General features: G+C 37.1%; 3 protein-coding genes across 6 annotated transcripts; 1 reads left to right on the top strand and 2 right to left on the bottom strand.

The window, feature by feature from the left end:
* Positions 1 to 446: 446 nt before the first annotated feature.
* On the top strand, positions 447 to 9,853 carry LOC133295530 (uncharacterized). Of its 4 annotated transcripts, XM_061494372.1 has the most exons (10): positions 447 to 1,593; positions 2,213 to 2,363; positions 2,615 to 2,727; positions 3,428 to 3,506; positions 3,748 to 3,776; positions 4,430 to 4,523; positions 4,623 to 4,712; positions 4,843 to 5,032; positions 9,084 to 9,186; positions 9,722 to 9,839. In XM_061494372.1, the coding sequence occupies exons 2-8, from the start codon at positions 2,220 to 2,222 to the stop codon at positions 4,972 to 4,974; spliced, it is 681 nt and encodes a 226-aa protein (XP_061350356.1). In that variant the 5' UTR covers positions 447 to 1,593; positions 2,213 to 2,219; the 3' UTR covers positions 4,975 to 5,032; positions 9,084 to 9,186; positions 9,722 to 9,839. The 4 variants fall into 4 exon arrangements, with proteins under 4 accessions (XP_061350356.1, XP_061350355.1, XP_061350357.1 ...); XM_061494371.1 differs by lacking the exon at positions 9,084 to 9,186 and having other exon boundaries at positions 9,722 to 9,853; XM_061494373.1 differs by lacking the exon at positions 9,084 to 9,186 and having other exon boundaries at positions 9,691 to 9,838.
* A 2,568-nt stretch (positions 9,854 to 12,421) lies between these two features.
* On the bottom strand, positions 12,422 to 13,947 carry LOC133295529 (protein MAIN-LIKE 2-like). Its single transcript, XM_061494370.1, has 4 exons — positions 13,718 to 13,947; positions 13,553 to 13,631; positions 13,100 to 13,462; positions 12,422 to 12,997 (listed from the first exon to the last, which is right to left on the bottom strand). Exons 1-4 carry the CDS (start codon positions 13,945 to 13,947, stop codon positions 12,422 to 12,424), a joined length of 1,248 nt encoding a protein of 415 aa, XP_061350354.1.
* A 75-nt stretch (positions 13,948 to 14,022) lies between these two features.
* Positions 14,023 to 14,730, bottom strand: LOC133295527 (protein MAIN-LIKE 2-like). Its single transcript, XM_061494365.1, has 2 exons — positions 14,509 to 14,730; positions 14,023 to 14,316 (listed from the first exon to the last, which is right to left on the bottom strand). Exons 1-2 carry the CDS (start codon positions 14,728 to 14,730, stop codon positions 14,023 to 14,025), a joined length of 516 nt encoding a protein of 171 aa, XP_061350349.1.
* Between the last annotated feature and the right edge of the window lie 627 nt (positions 14,731 to 15,357).

The raw sequence follows: 15,357 nt of genomic DNA, 5'->3' as shown, positions 1-15,357 counted from the left end.
AAAAAAATTAAAATTACAAAAATATCGTGATTTCTGCTCAAAAATAATATTGTATTGGATTTACTGCAAATAACTTATCTGCTGCAGCAGTAAGTGCAGAAAAGTGAACTGTAATTATATTGGTAACAAGTAAATCCTTGACTTTTTTTTTTGTATTACGTAACATCCTTGACTTGTTCATACAATACTGATAACATTTAAATTTAAATACAAATTTAACCTTTTAAGAACCGAGCCTCGCCCGTTAACACCCGTAGAGCTGACTAACGTTGTTGGTACCAGGTTCTCGAACATAATTTTCTATTAGCTACGAGGGTTTCAACTTTCAAACATACATTTGATTAGTAAAGGTATACTTTTTCTTTTACACTCTTCCATAAATATCAGTTCTTTCACTTACCCTTCTCAATAAATTTTTTGTGTAATTATAGCTTTTGTTCTGTTCGATTAATTTTAATTTTTGTGTTCTGTTTTTATTTTCCCTTTTTTTTTTGGTTTTTTGTCTTCTTCTGATTTTCTGAGGGGTTGAATTGCCTTATATCTCGTAAAGCATTTGGCTTTCATAATGGAAGGTCGTGTTATTAGTGTGCTCATGCTTTGACTTGTTACTTTTTTTTTTTGTCTTCTGCTGGTTTTAATCTGTCGCACTTTTATTTTGTTCGTTGTTCTTCTGAAATTCGGGTTTGAGAATTTTGGAAGTTTTGTTGGGTTTAATAGGCTTTGTATGTAGTTTCTAATTAATGCTTCTTTCAATTGTTTGGCTCAGCTTAGAAACTGCCTTAAACACTTTCAATTATTTGCTTTGTTATTTATGACATTGGTCAGTGTTCTCCAATGCAATTTTGGTATTCATTAGATTTGCCAAAATATTTGTCTAACTCGTACACAGTCCCTCTGATATTCAATTAAGCTTATGGGATTCACTTCCAAGTTGAAGTTTTGAAAATGGCCACCTATATTTGCTTGCAGTGATACTCGACTTAGTTATGTAACTTTTACATATACTCCACTGCTCTGTTAATTTGGCATTTACAAGTGGTAGATTTTTATATAAATTGTTTTCACTAGAGTTCAGTATTGAGGTTTTTATTTGTTCACGTTCGTGTTTTATGTGATCTGGGATACTATTGAATTCATTTGTCTAGTACATAATGTATGAAACTTGTGGATTTTTTATTGTTCCTGTTATTGTGACTGCTTCAGGTGAAAAAGAAAATGTGATTGCTTATGTTCATTCTGGTTAGTGCTGTTTACTCCTTAGCTCTTGCACGTATGCAGTCTTCAAGAGGTTGCTGCTGCTAACCATATACACCTAGAGACAACATTTAAGAATGATATGATACCTATTTTCTGTCATTGTGAGTGTGTTTGTGTGCGTGTGAGAGAGAGTGTGACTAAAGTTTGTATCCACAAGTCCTTTCTGGATACATTGAGTAAAGTTTGTTACCAGTTCTGTTTTGTCTGATACATAGACAATGCTGGTGCTTTGTGTTTTTTATTTTTATTTTGTTTTTATTTTGTTGTGAATGTTGGTTTGTTCTATGTAAAAGTGACCTCCCAACACTAAAAGAAGACCCACCAGCTCAAAATTTGGTATTTTTTCTTTTACCTGCTTTTTGTTTTGCATACCCCTTTTACTTGCTTTATTGTATTTTTCAGAATGCAATCATATGCTTTTTTTTAAGCTGTAAATAAGGAGAGCTTTTTTAGTTTAATTTACAGGATAAAATTTAATGTTTCACTACATAACTATACTGTAAATGTTGTCAAATTGGACTTGTTAAATTGTGCTAGGTGTTATATATAGGGGATAAAATTTAATGTTTCTCATGTTGTAGGAGATAATTTTATCTCCTGCACACACATAAAAGTGTATGGGACCCACGTTTTTTTTTTCTCTTCTCTTCACATGGCCCCACATGGCCTCACACATTTTTATGTATGCGTAGGAGATAAAATTATCTTCTGCAATATGAGAAACACTAATCTTGTATATATATATATATATATATATATATATATATATATATATTATTTTTAAATTTTATATATGGTATGGACTTGTATATATTTATCTGGAACCATTGACCCAGTGACGCAAAACCTTGACCGAGTCAATGATCAGGCCGAGTTTTATAACATTGCCGCAACACTCGATCTTAATTTATGTTATTTTAGATAATAATTTTTCAGCTGTTGTATTAAAATTCAGAGACTCAATGGGTACCGAATTGGAAACAATTGAGCCAAGGATGACATCTATGTTTACCCAGCTCCAATCTGAGTGTGGCATCCTACATAGAATCGTATACAAGAACAAGAATCAGCACCGGCATTGTTCCTACTTCCAGCATCTTTTAAAGGTACACTACCACACATTACACACTGTTTCTTTAAAGTCAGTGTTCAACAATATGAAATTGCTTAGTGTTAGAAATTTTTGTCAAAATCTTTTCTCTTTGTTTTTTTTTCCTTCTCTTAATGAACAAATTTTAGGAGCAATTGCATTTGCATGGAAAATTGAATGGAATGTGCGTACCTACATTTGAGCTTACTAGTATGCAATGTGTATTTATATGTCTTTCTGGGTTTTGTGCGGTATGATAATTGGTAGGTGAGGAGGGATTTAAGGCTTCTGCAGTTGGCAAACTTGGAGGAGCTTGTAACATCATGTTTCCATGTTATCAAAGGTGATAGACCAAAACAGAATGTTCATCTTTTAGAGAGGTGAGTTTAGCTTATTTCTTAGTGTTCTGAAAAGTTTTCCTAATTCAATGCACAAACTGACAAGATAATATGATTGAGTGTTTAAAATATGTTGAATGTTTGTCCTGCTGATATTTCAAGCAGTTCCTCTTTTACCACTGTTTCAAAATCAGTAACTGTATGTCTTAATGACCCTATAAAAGGTGGGTTTGGGGGGGGGGGGGGGGGGGGAACTAGTATGCCTCAGGTGACTAGCACATTGGCATGGATTTTTTGTTTAAAATATCTCCGATTTTGTTTTCCTTTTCCTTGTGTGTTTTAATAGTATGTGAAAGGCTTAGAGAAAGAAAATGGAAAAATTTCAAAGTCTCATTTTACCAGATCTCATGAAAGTGGGAAGTGACAATTTATAATTTTCATGTGAAGTGGTACGATATGATAGACCTTTTTCAGACCTACATGTTCTGTACGAGTTAAAAAATGAAGTATGTGAATATGGATGTGGCAATATTATTAGACAAACAAAATTACAATTCTATGAGAGAAGGCTTACTCTCTCTTGCAGAACTGAACATCTTGCAGTCATACTCCTTTCTTGTATATGAATTTGTTATTGGTTTTTGAGATAATTTTTTGCTGAAATTTCTCCATCGGTACGTGATGATATTAGAGGTCCTATCTTCTTGATGATAATGTTGTTCTCCTTACTGTTTTGTGGCAGCTTAAAAAGGAGAAAATGCAATAATGAAAAGCATAATTTTATGGAGCATCTTTTAGGAGCTGCACGCCTACTAGCAGAGGTGAAATTGCAGCTAATTATTATTCAGTGTTTTTCTAACTGGTTTCTTTCCTTTCTATATTAACATCATTATGTTACTACGGTGGTAGCTTATTAGTTGCTTCCTCTTCCCATGCATACAATAATACTATGAGGATTTCACACAAATCAATTGATTTTAATAGGAATTTTTTTCCTGTGCATCATAATATATTTAACATTGGATTGCTTATTTCTTCTGGGTGCTCTTTTTTCTGATGCAGATGGTTGAACCAATACTGAAGGCTGCAACGTATCCTTCTACTGTCAGTATCACTGTCAGTATTACGTGGTTTATATTTTAATAGGTGGCTTATTTATCCTATATGCTCATGGTTTAGTTAATTGGCCATACCTTGCTCATGGCATAAGGCATATAAAATCTTTTTTTTTTACTTCATACAATAGGTACCAGTTGCTATTATGAAACATGATGCACCATGATATGATTTTAGTATTCTTTTTTCCAATTTTTTTGTCTCGTAACTACAGTGCTGTTTGTAAAACATTAGTTTACTTGCTTAATTTTACACGATGTCTATATAATTTCTCTATCTGTGCTGGAATTTTTATGTGCTCTATCATTTTGTATACTTATGTTGATATTTTGCTTTTTGCATGTCTGTTGATTGATATAGATCTTTGTTGAAACAGGAACTTATTTCATTGATATTTTAGGTTTCTGTTGTGCTTGGTTACAATGATCTGATGTGATATTTTGGCCTGTTATTTTATCCTTGATTCATATTTTTGCTTTATACTTTGGAAAAATAGAACATACAATCCCTTTCTTAGAAATTGTTATCATAGCCAGCGCCAGTAGCATATAGTGAATGCTTCTTGAACATTTTCGGAGTAATCTGTTAAGACTGCTACGTAAAATTTCTATCCTTGACTACTTAATAGTGAGGTATCTGTATTGTTTGCTCGGACTTTTTTCATGGGATTATCTCTAACAATTATGGCTTTGCTTGCGCGTCTTAGACTTTTGGTCCAACAAGTAAGTTTCCCAAGTTTATGTCTTATCATTCAATCTACTTAATCAGATACCTTTCAGATATTGCTCTACTGATTCAACCTTTTTCTCCCCATTGTACAGATATTACTTGATGTTGTTTCACTGTTCAACATGGTTTCTTCCCTCTCTGAAAAGAAGCAATCAATAAAAATAACTCATATGGGAATTGAGGTTAGTTTGTACCTCTTAAATTCTTCGTTTTTATATAATTATTCATAGACATGGATATGAATCGAAAATAGTATATCTATATGCTAATCTATTCTCTCCCCATCTCTTTTGATATATACTACTGGAGCAGGTTTTCAGACAGTTATACCCAGTTAGTGATGATTTTATTTTATTAGAGTGTATCTGGAAATCAGATAAGTTTATATTACTTGAGAGAAAGCGTAAGAGGGAGATTGAAAGTCAAGGTGAGGACTCTGGTTGAAAAGTCTCTGTCCAAGCATGAGATGTCAACTACAATAATATTAAGTCTTTTGTTGAGGGTAAGAACCATGATGTGGTCTTTTCCATCTCCACTTAGTCTTCTTTGTTTGTATATATGATTTTTTGCTTGGTAGTTCAGTTTATGATGATAATTATTTATGACAAATGTCTTGTTGATGTGTCTCGTATTCGATATTTTCTCTTGCTAAGTAAAATTGGGAGTAGATATTCTGTTCTTTTAGTTATTACTATAGTCATGGGATATCAGACAATTGAATGCAATTGATCGCTACATAAAACATATTAGTTTAATTGAAGATTTGCCATGATCTTGTCATTGTTTGTTCAATCAACATTATAACTTGTCACTTGGGTTTCTGGAGTTCTTTTGGTTAGACTTAAGAATTGACATCTCAATGATTGACTGCTTTTGCAAGTGATCTGCATGCTTGAAATTGCATAGAAACCAAATAAACAAATTGGATTTCAGGCGCCCCATTGTCTCACAAAAAATAATAAATAAAAAATTGCTCTTCTCTCTCCTTTACTGGATACATTCATCGCCCTTGTATATCTAAAGTTAACTTGTGGGGGACTGGAAAATTATATTAAAATAAAATACGATGACAATCTCATTCAACAACAATACAGAAACATATAATGGTAATCCTAACGCAAAAAAAAACTAATACATAATACGGAGAAAATTCTGTGATGGAACCCAGAAAAATATAGCATTGATCTCATTGACAATGGAGGCATAGCCTCTTTTTACATACACTAACACAATATTAAATGCAGAAAATAAACCCCAAGAAAGCCTCAACTCCCCCTCAAACCAAATACCTAGGCTTAAGAGTTCCCTAGAGGTCTCTCATTTCCCCACTAACCAATTCTGAATACATGAATTATAGAAACATCACCCCTAAGTTCTATATATACTAATTCTAAAATACTAATGGGCTTGGATTATTTATTATAGGCCCATCAATACTCCCCCTTCAAAATTCACCTTGTCTTCAAGGTGAAGAGAAAGGGCAGATAATGTGAGAGGATTTTCCACCCGGATCCCATTGTTTGAAACCTCTTAATCCCATTGTCAGCAGAAAAGGATTTGGCTGTGTCACCAACTCGCTTATGGTCTTGAGCAGATTCTAGTGGACTTGCATTTTCTCTATCAACCATTGCAAAAAATGACACTTCTGCTCCCTCTAGAAATTCCTCAACAATGACACGACAACCTGTTGAACCGAAATCATCCTTCACCAGCATTGAATCAACAACTTCATATGCTTCTGCTAGTGTCATGGCAATAGTAACTCCTTTTCCAACAGCCAGTTCATCTCCTACTTCAATCGAGAAACCCCTTGTGTCTTCTATCTCAAACTGCAACTCGCGCGCTACTCGTTCAGCCAAGAAACTATGTGACGCATCTGTGTCGAACAGAATCATCACCTCTCGACCCTTGATATCACCCCATAATTTGAGGGATCTGCTTGACGTCAAGTCAACAATGCTCTGGACGCTCAGCTGTAGCATTTCCCCAAGTCCGACGCCATCTCGCTCATTTATAGCGCCTATTTCGACATTTTCTGGAATCGACTCGCCCACACCAAGAAACATAAAATTGAGAGTTGGGTTGCGAGACACATACTCCGTTGAGTAAGGCGCATCGCATCTGAAACAAAGGTTTCGCTATCTTCTGTCATTAAGCTCCTCCGGAGACAGCCGGCTTAACTTCGCTCCTCTACTGCCATTATTGGAGCTAGGGTTGCCTCTGTCCCCATTTGCCACACTGTGGATAGTCGTACTGATCTCTGCTTGTCCCCCTGCTGGGCTATTACTTCCTTGGCTATTAGTGAGGCCAAATACATTTGATTGGCCCACACTTCGAGTATTCCTCCCATTGTGGGCTGAAAATCGATTTGTTGTTCCAACCAGCCCATTATTCGAATTGGGCCTGTTATGCAGGGCTGGTCTTGTACTGAGCCCACTCATCATTCCACTTCCACTTCCATTTCCCATCTGCCCCGTCATTGTCCCTACCCTTTCCTTCACTTTCTCCTTGTCTTCCACTCTTTGAGCCAGAGACATCATCCTTCCCAAGTCTGTAATGGCATGAAGACGTAATTCTGCCATAATGGTCGCCCTTCCGCCAACTTCTTTGTCTTGATTTTGTTCTTCCCCCTGCACCTCTACCTCTTCTTCTTCTTCTTCTTGATCTTTGTTTTTCATAGCGAAAATAGAGATTTGTTTTTCCCAAATCTGCACCGCTTTTGCGTCGTTCCCTTCCAATCGTTCTTTTGCGTTTTCTGCTTTGACATCGTCGTCTTCTCCGATTTTCTTATCTGCGTTCCCTTTTTTTTTTCGAATTTGGTTTCTTTGATTCTCGCTTTTTTTTCTTTTGCAAAACAAGAATCGATGCGCTCTATTAACGTCTACATTGCTTTCTGAAGTTGATGAACAACATCTTCAACCCGATCCATTCCTTCTTCCACTCGCTCCATGCTTGCTTCCAATCGATCCAAGCTTCTCTCCATTCTGTTCACACTGTTTTCCATTTTTTTTTTTTCAGATCTGGACCAGAAACACCCCTAGACCAGAAAATGCAAGTCCACTAGAATCTGCTCAGGACCATAAGCGAGTTGGTGACACAAAGCCAAATCCTTTTCTGCTGACAATGGGATCCGGGTGGAAAATCCTCTCACATTATCTGCCCTTTCTCTTCACCTTGAGGACAAGGTGAATTTTGAAGGGGGAGTATTGATGGGCCTATAATAAATAATCCAAGCCCATTAGTATTTTAGAATTAGTATATATAGAACTTAGGGGTGATGTTTCTATAATTCATGTATTCAGAATTGGTTAGTGGGGAAATGAGAGACCTCTGGGGAACTCTTAAGTCTAGGTATTTGGTTTGAGGGGGAGTTGAGGCTTTCTTGGGGTTTATTTTCTGCATTTAATATTGTGTTAGTGCCTCCATTGTCAATGAGATCAGTGCTGTATTTTTCTGAGTTCCATCATTCTGCAGAAAAGAAACAAGGAAAAACACTTCCAGCTCCCTCCAAGACCAACAACCCAGACTTTAGAGTTCCCCAAATCCCATTCCAAGTTAGCTCAATTCATGCGTGCCTTCCCCCTTTCCCTTTCCCGCTATATAAACACCTTCTATCATCACAATCTTCCTGAATCTTCTTTCCAAATTTCCCCCAGTATTCCCTCACCATTCATAGCTTGTGTAAAGAACCTTGGGATACACCACCCCAAAAGCTAGCTCAAAGGGTGGGAGTGCCCAAAGCCTTATAAAGGCCACATTAGTTGCACATACAACTAATGTGGGACTATATATCTCAACACGCCCCCTCACACAAGAGCCCATTGGGCTTGAAGAGTGGACAATGCAACAGGCCCAGCCTACCTGTGCTAAGAAACGCCACAAGAGAAAGTGGGGGGTGGCGAGGCTCTGATACCATGTAAAGAACCTTGGGATACACCACCCCAAAAGCTAGCTCAAAGGGTGGGAGTGCCCAAAGCCTTATAAAGGCCACATTAGTTGCACATACAACTAATGTGGGACTATATATCTCAACAGCTTGTCACGTGGCTTCCCCAATAACTAATTTTCCTCCTTCATTCTCTTTCACCATCAGCTTATTATTCTCAACTTCCTCTTGGGCTCTCTTCTTTGGCCCCCAACGTAACATTGATAACAAGACACAAAGGCTCATCAACTTGTAATATGTTTGTGTAATTAATTTTAACGAAGGCTCCGTAAATTGTCTTGAACAGATGACCAGCTTGTTCTTTTTCTTTTTTACATAAACATGCATATCATTGAGTATTAGGGCCTGTTTGATTGCTGTTTCAGAACAATTTTTTCGTTTTAAGAACAAGTAAACAAAAAAACTTGTATGATAAAGAGTGTTTTGTGAAAATTGTTCTAAAAAAATCTTATTTTTACCTTTTGGAATAGATATTAGGAAAGATCTCAGAAATGGTTTCGTTCTTGTTTTCAATTCTCTATTCTCAAAATAGATGAAAAGTATGGATGTTCTCATTAGCACAACATTGTCATTATTGATTCATCCTTATTTTCCAATATATGTGAAGTGTGTAGTTAGGGTTTGAGAACTTGAACACTCCCATGAAGTGCTTGGGAGTGAAGTGTCGGCTACTTATCATCCCTAGCTGTCTGCAATTCTTTTTCTTCCAGGTTTATTTCTTTCAAAATCTCATTCCTTTTACCTGTTATTTCTTCTTTTATAAATCCTGAGAGCTTTGCTAAGGTATGTAAATATACATTACATTTTTAACCTGTTTTAGGTAATCTTAGCTTGTTGCTATTTTGCTCCTCTTCTTACATAAATATGCCCTTTGTTTTTTTCCTGCACCTTGGCAGACTTATTGCGGACCGATTTTAGCATTATATATATATATTTTAAGTTAAGTGAAAAGGGGACAACATGGTTGGTGAAGTAGAATATACTTGTGATTCTTTTTTTATGTTGAGAATCCTGTTTTTGGTATTCATGTAATTTGCTTGATGATGTACTTATTGACAGTTGAAGGCTGGTCTTTTTTCTCTTGTTTAGCATTTCTATTTTCAGTATTTTGGGTTACAGGAAGTGATAATGAGTTTATGTGCAGTGTTTGCTGTTTCATTAAAACTATTTAGATTGAGGTTGTTTTTGATGGGTTTTCCCAATGTTTTTTTTAGGATGACTTTTGTTTTTTGGTTTCAAACTTAGGAGGAGGACATTTAATTCTTGAAGTGGAGATCAAACTGAGAAGTTTGGAAGCTATCCTTTTCTTCCTTAGTTCAGAACACTGTTATATATTTCTATAGATTTGAATAAACGTGATGGTCGGATATTGCAGTTATTCAATAATAATATTTCTTTTGGAAATGTTGAAATGTGTCTTCTTATTATTGATCTCGTGCAAGTTCTGAATCATCTGCCGTAGTTCGCTTGATTGCTTCACAAAACTGTTTATCCGGATTCCGGGCCAACTACCAAACAATGTAGAAAATATGTCTTGAAGAGATGAACATGCAATAAGGCCACGATTGATGGGTTTTTTAGTCGCTTAGTTCTTGAACTGAATGTTAGCGACACACTTTGTAACATTATGTTTTCAACAAGACAAAATCTCGTCAAAGATTTTGTCTACTACTAAAAGCTTGTTTGACGTTTTTTTTTTTAAAGCTAAAAGTTATTTTTAAGTTAAAGTTAAAAAAAAAAAGTTAAAAAAATAAAATTAAAAGTTATTTGATTATTGTATAAAGTTGTGAGTTAGGATGATTTTCAAGGGAGAAAAATAAAATAATTTATTTTTAGAATAAATTATTATGATAAATGATAAAATTATAAATACAAGTTTAAAATGAAGGTAAAATTATAAAATAAATATGAAAATAAAAAATTTTGCCATATATTTTAAAAAAAATCTTTTTTTTTTTAATTTTTTTCTTCATTATAAATTTTTTTATAAAAATATATTTAACTAAACTTTAGAAGAAGAAAAACTAAAAATAAGAAATACCAAATAGGCACTAAGTTATCTAGTGAGACCCATATAAGATTTCACTCAAATATAAAGGAAGTGTTAAAAAAAATAGGGTCAAAAGTGTATTTTCTCGGATCAAACCAATTCCATTATTGAAACCAACGGTTTATGCTCCAGTTTGCCGACCCGATTCGATGAACAAAATATTGGATAATGATTTTATTTTCAGGCAAAAAAATTAAAATATTACATTTTTAATAATTAATTACGAATAGGTTGCAGTTTGAAAACTATTTTCGGATCTATTGCAGTCATTCATGCCCAAAATGGGCAGGACAATTCATGCTCATGTTAGGCGTGAATTCCTCGTTATTCACGCCCAAAATAGGCATGATTAGTCACGCCCCATGCAGGCATGAATCACTGGATATTCCAACCCATTCTAGGCGTGACTCAGCCCCCTTTCCAGCCCAATTTCGGCGTGAATGACACCTATTTTTCCTATATAAACACCTCTCATCTCCACATTCATCACAACTCTTCTTCATCTTAACTTCTTAGTCTTCGATACAGTCTCACTTGCTTATGCATACTCTGTTTTGTGTTTTTCTTTATTAATATAGTTAAGAATGAGTTCACATTCTGATTTTGTTCGTGTTGTTTTATATTATAATGGTAGGAAAATGGAAGGTCGACGTGGTGTCATTTTTGAAGGCGAGAAAAGGCCAACACGTATCATGTGGAACTCAACAATTAGCGAAGTACATCAAAAAATTCGTCAAAAGTTAGCGCTTGAAGGTAAACAATCTATCAATACGGTCACTGCAAGAATATGGTGTGAATCACAATACATTAGTATGCAAGTTGTTCACGATGAAGACGTAGAAATGGTAATCAGAGAGTTTTTCAACTAGTCAAGGAAAGATTTTTTAGAGTTATACGTGGATATTGCCGAAACAGAGGATGTTGCTATACCTGTGAGGTCAGTTGATTTAAATTTTGCACATAATGCATCATCATCGGCTGCTCCAGTGGGTAATCTGTCTGAGGAAGGAGAAAATGACCCTACCTGGGTTATGGAAGATGATGGTGAGGATGACGATGATGAAAATATTGCAATGGAAGATCAACTTCTTGCTGAGGATGCTAGCGCTTCAGACAACGATGATGAATGTGGTATTCCTGAAACTCAAATCCTAGAATATAATGTTGTGGGGGATTCTCATGTCCAGGAACATGATAACGTCGCGTCCACTCAGTTACCGCCAATTTCGGAAGGTAAGTAAGTAACTTGCTGAAAAATACTTTTATATTTGCAGCTTTTTGGGTTTTAATGTTTATTTTTGTACTTGCAGGTGACGATGTTGGTCCATTTTGGAAAGACATTCCACATTACACATACATTAATTGGGATCATCCGAGGGAACAAGATTCTAGTCACGACGGTTCAAGTTTTGGCTCAGGCTCAGGTTCAATTAATGGTCTGTGGATAATAGGTAACAAGTTGTATGTTAAGCAAGAATTTGAATCAAAAAAGGAGGCGCAAATGGTAATCAAGAGAAACCTAATGAAAGAGCATCAAGAAGCGATCGCCCTTGAGAGCACGTCTACCAAATTAAGTATGAAATGTTGTGCGTATGAACAGGGTTGCCCGTGGAGGATTAGGGTAATAAAACCAACATACGGTGAAAAATGGAAGGTTACTAAATGGGGTGGAGACCACGATTGCTTGAATGATCATATTTCTCTGGGTCATAGACAGCTTGATGCTGACTCTGGCTCATGCTGTGATGCTGGCTCAGGTTCTGGTCCTGAACCATATGCTGTAAATGGCTGTATAGGAGATGACGTAGACGCATGGTAAGCAGGTGGAGTGGCATCTGTAGGCTGAAATGGTTCCCAATCTGGTGTCAAATCTGGTTCCCAATACATATTCTTCATCAGGTCATCAACATCTCCATGTGACCACGACTGGTAATCCTGAGTGCTAGTCTCAGCCTGTGTGGTTGGCACGTAACCAGGTGCGCTGTGGACTGGACTAGCCTGATACACTGGCTGACTCTGGGGTCCATGGGTGGACCATGTGTACCTGTCTGCGAAGGGATAAATGGCACATCCTGATGCTGAAGAGGACCGTAATAAATGGGTTGAGAATCATATGTCTGTCCCATCATGGGGGGCCTGAAGTATCCAGACATATCTATGCGTGGCCTAGGGGCATGTATAGGCTCCGGAAGTGGTGCCACTGGCTCTCGACGACATCCTAGCCCTCGTCCCTCCTGTCTATGTGTAGGAATGTCAAGAGATATCTGAGGCTCATCCTGTGTCTGGGCCGGGGGAGCCTGTGATCCTGGCTCCTCCACCCTGGACGACTCTCTGAATACAAAAATTAAGCGCCCAATCTCCTCATGAACCCAGTCTAAACCGAAGGACTCAAAATGCTCAGGAGTAGTCGCGAAGTATAGCATCTCCAGACCTATCAATCTACAATAAAAATAAATAAGTGCAAGTAAAGGCTGAAATTTAATAAGACAATGTCAATAAATGAAAAAAAATATGCAAGTAAGAGAGTGTAGAAAACATACACCGCGTCCAATCTTCGCCGCCCTCCTGGATACATAACGCTTGCCTCGTAGCCGATACCAATCCCTATACTCATGGTTTGGTGACATCAGCCCTGCCAATGGGGGAGGTAGCTGACCTATGTGTTGAGCCCTTATTTGCCATCTATGTATAAATGGTCTGAGCTTAACTTGCCAGTTATCAGGCCATTTACCTCGAAGCGTGTGATCATGAACCCTTTTGAGCTTTCTAGGCCTCAAAGGTATCGGCTGGTCCAAACTAAACTGTCTCAAGCATCTATCTGGTTGGCACTGCTCAACCGTATAAAAACATATGATCGGTGTCCTAGCCAACCAAAGATATCGCTCATCTGCAGGTATGTCCAAGAAATGATAGTCTCCGTACGGCTGCCAAACAACCTACAAAAAATATGATGAATTTCCATAACGTCTTAATTTGGTAGCAAGAGAAAATAATAATCATAATTTCTCCAAAAAAATATAACATACCTCGTCCCTAGTCAACGTGTCTAGAGTCCCCCGATATAGAAGCTGATGTTGTGGTTTAAAGCGGGCTAAACCATTAAACCTGTTAGGCAAAATTTAAATATGCAAGATTATTAATAATTTGTTACAGATAAATTACAGTATAATTCTTAAACAAATAACACATACCGATGACCGAAGTGCCACTCTGGGTGAGTAGGCTGAGGAAGAGGAGGAGCAATAGGAGGAAATCTGGTCCACGCCCATATCTGCAGCAGTATATGACATCCACCCATGTCTGATCTGTGCAGGTCAGTAAGCTCGCATAATTGTCTAAACAAATGTGCGAGAACAACAGATCCCCAACTGTATTGTCCAATGTCATCAAAACCTCCTGCAAGCAACGCAATGTAGCACATCCGACGACGCTACCTCCAGATTTGTCGCATAGAAGCCATGATACGCGCAATGTGTGCCTTAGTAAAATATATAACCTACTGTGGCTTCGCAGCAACTGCAGCCCAACGCGCATAATGTCTGTCTAAATATGCGAGCTTGACATCCCCATACGTCTGCTCTGAAACGAGCGGGGCGTGACCAAGCACCTCTCCGCACAAGACTCGCCAGTTGGTGGATGTAGCGCCCGTAACCACTTTCCCATCAGTCGGCAATCCCAATATAGCCGCAACATCCTGTAACGTAATGGTCATCTCGCCCTGCGTCATATGGAACGTATGTGTCTCTGGTCTCCACCTCTCCGCCAGAGCACTGATCAACATGGGATCAATCTGAAATAAATGCAGACATTTATTATCAAAATAAACTTGCTTAAGCATACACTTAGTTTATAACATTTATTATTAAATTAAAAGTCACATGACCGGTACTAGTACATATGCGTACCTGAATATGCCGCATGCAGGCGACATGTAGGAAGCCAGCCTGCTGCAGGTAGTCTGCCACGACATCAGGAATAGCACCAGGAGATGGCCCCCCTTGATAACACCGCGTCGAGTCTTGCACTGGCGACACTTCTCTTCGTTCCACACAACCTGTGAAACATTTGTGCGCTGTTTGCGCCTCCTAAGTACGTCCCACCGGTATGGTCCTGGAAGCACATGGGTCCTGGGATCCGAAGGCTCGGCCTGAGCCTCAGTATTAGATGTAGACCGAGGTGACTCCGACGATGACGAGTTAGCCATAATAGTGTACTATACACAATAATAAATTAATTGGTTTCATTAATATATTCAAAAGTCATTACATTAATTACATGTGTTACAAAAATTAACTAATTACATGTGTTACAAAAAATATTAATTTACATGTGTTAAAATTTTTTTAATTACTTGTGTTACAAAAAATATTAAATTACATTTGTTACAAAAAAAATGGCAATTTACATGTGTTAACAAAAATATTAACAGTTATATGCGCAACACCCTAAATTACTATAATAACATGTATCATATTATAATTAACAATTTGATAAACAGATATGAAGACTTACTTGTTCGACAGGGCTTCGCTGCGCAAAATGCTTCACAAATAATCTAGAGAGAAGACAGAGCAACTTTAGAGAGAAGTTAGAGAGAAGATGTGAGATGGAAAAGTGGAAATTTTGGGGTTTTTATAGGCCAAGCAATTCACGCCTGGATTGGGCGTGAATTGTCACGCCTACTTTGGGCGTGAATTTCTTGCAATTCCCGTCTCACTTGGGCATAAATTCTCCCGCTTATTTTGAGCGTGAATGACTGCAATAGATCTGAAATTAGTTTTCAAACTGCTACTAATTCATTATTAATTATTAAAAGTGTAATATTTTAATT

The sequence above is a fragment of the Gastrolobium bilobum genome, unplaced genomic scaffold (assembly GCF_033153095.1).
Source record: "Gastrolobium bilobum isolate Gb01-03AN ecotype WA unplaced genomic scaffold, APGP_CSIRO_Gbil_v1 utg3778, whole genome shotgun sequence".
Lineage (NCBI taxonomy): Eukaryota > Viridiplantae > Streptophyta > Magnoliopsida > Fabales > Fabaceae > Gastrolobium > Gastrolobium bilobum.
Note: the sequence above shows the minus strand (reverse complement) of the source record. Positions and strands in the feature narration are given on the sequence as shown.

What these genes read in the sequence shown, in the direction of transcription:
- LOC133295530 (XM_061494371.1), top strand. Translation starts at nt 2,220, where the DNA reads ATGGGTACCGAATTGGAAACAATTGAGCCAAGGATGACATCTATGTTT. An exon ending in TTAGACTTTTGGTCCAACAA is followed by an intron (nt 4,524 to 4,622) that starts GTAAGTTTCCCA and finishes CCCATTGTACAG; the next exon opens with ATATTACTTGATGTTGTTTC. An exon ending in TAACTCATATGGGAATTGAG is followed by an intron (nt 4,713 to 4,842) that starts GTTAGTTTGTAC and finishes CTACTGGAGCAG; the next exon opens with GTTTTCAGACAGTTATACCC.
- LOC133295529 (XM_061494370.1), bottom strand. Translation starts at nt 13,947, where the DNA reads ATGTGCTACATTGCGTTGCTTGCAGGAGGTTTTGATGACATTGGACAA. An exon ending in GAGTGGCACTTCGGTCATCG is followed by an intron (nt 13,632 to 13,717) that starts GTATGTGTTATT and finishes TTTGCCTAACAG; the next exon opens with GTTTAATGGTTTAGCCCGCT. An exon ending in ACACGTTGACTAGGGACGAG is followed by an intron (nt 13,463 to 13,552) that starts GTATGTTATATT and finishes TATTTTTTGTAG; the next exon opens with GTTGTTTGGCAGCCGTACGG.
- LOC133295527 (XM_061494365.1), bottom strand. Translation starts at nt 14,730, where the DNA reads ATGGCTAACTCGTCATCGTCGGAGTCACCTCGGTCTACATCTAATACT. An exon ending in TCAAGGGGGGCCATCTCCTG is followed by an intron (nt 14,317 to 14,508) that starts GTGCTATTCCTG and finishes CATTTATTTCAG; the next exon opens with ATTGATCCCATGTTGATCAG.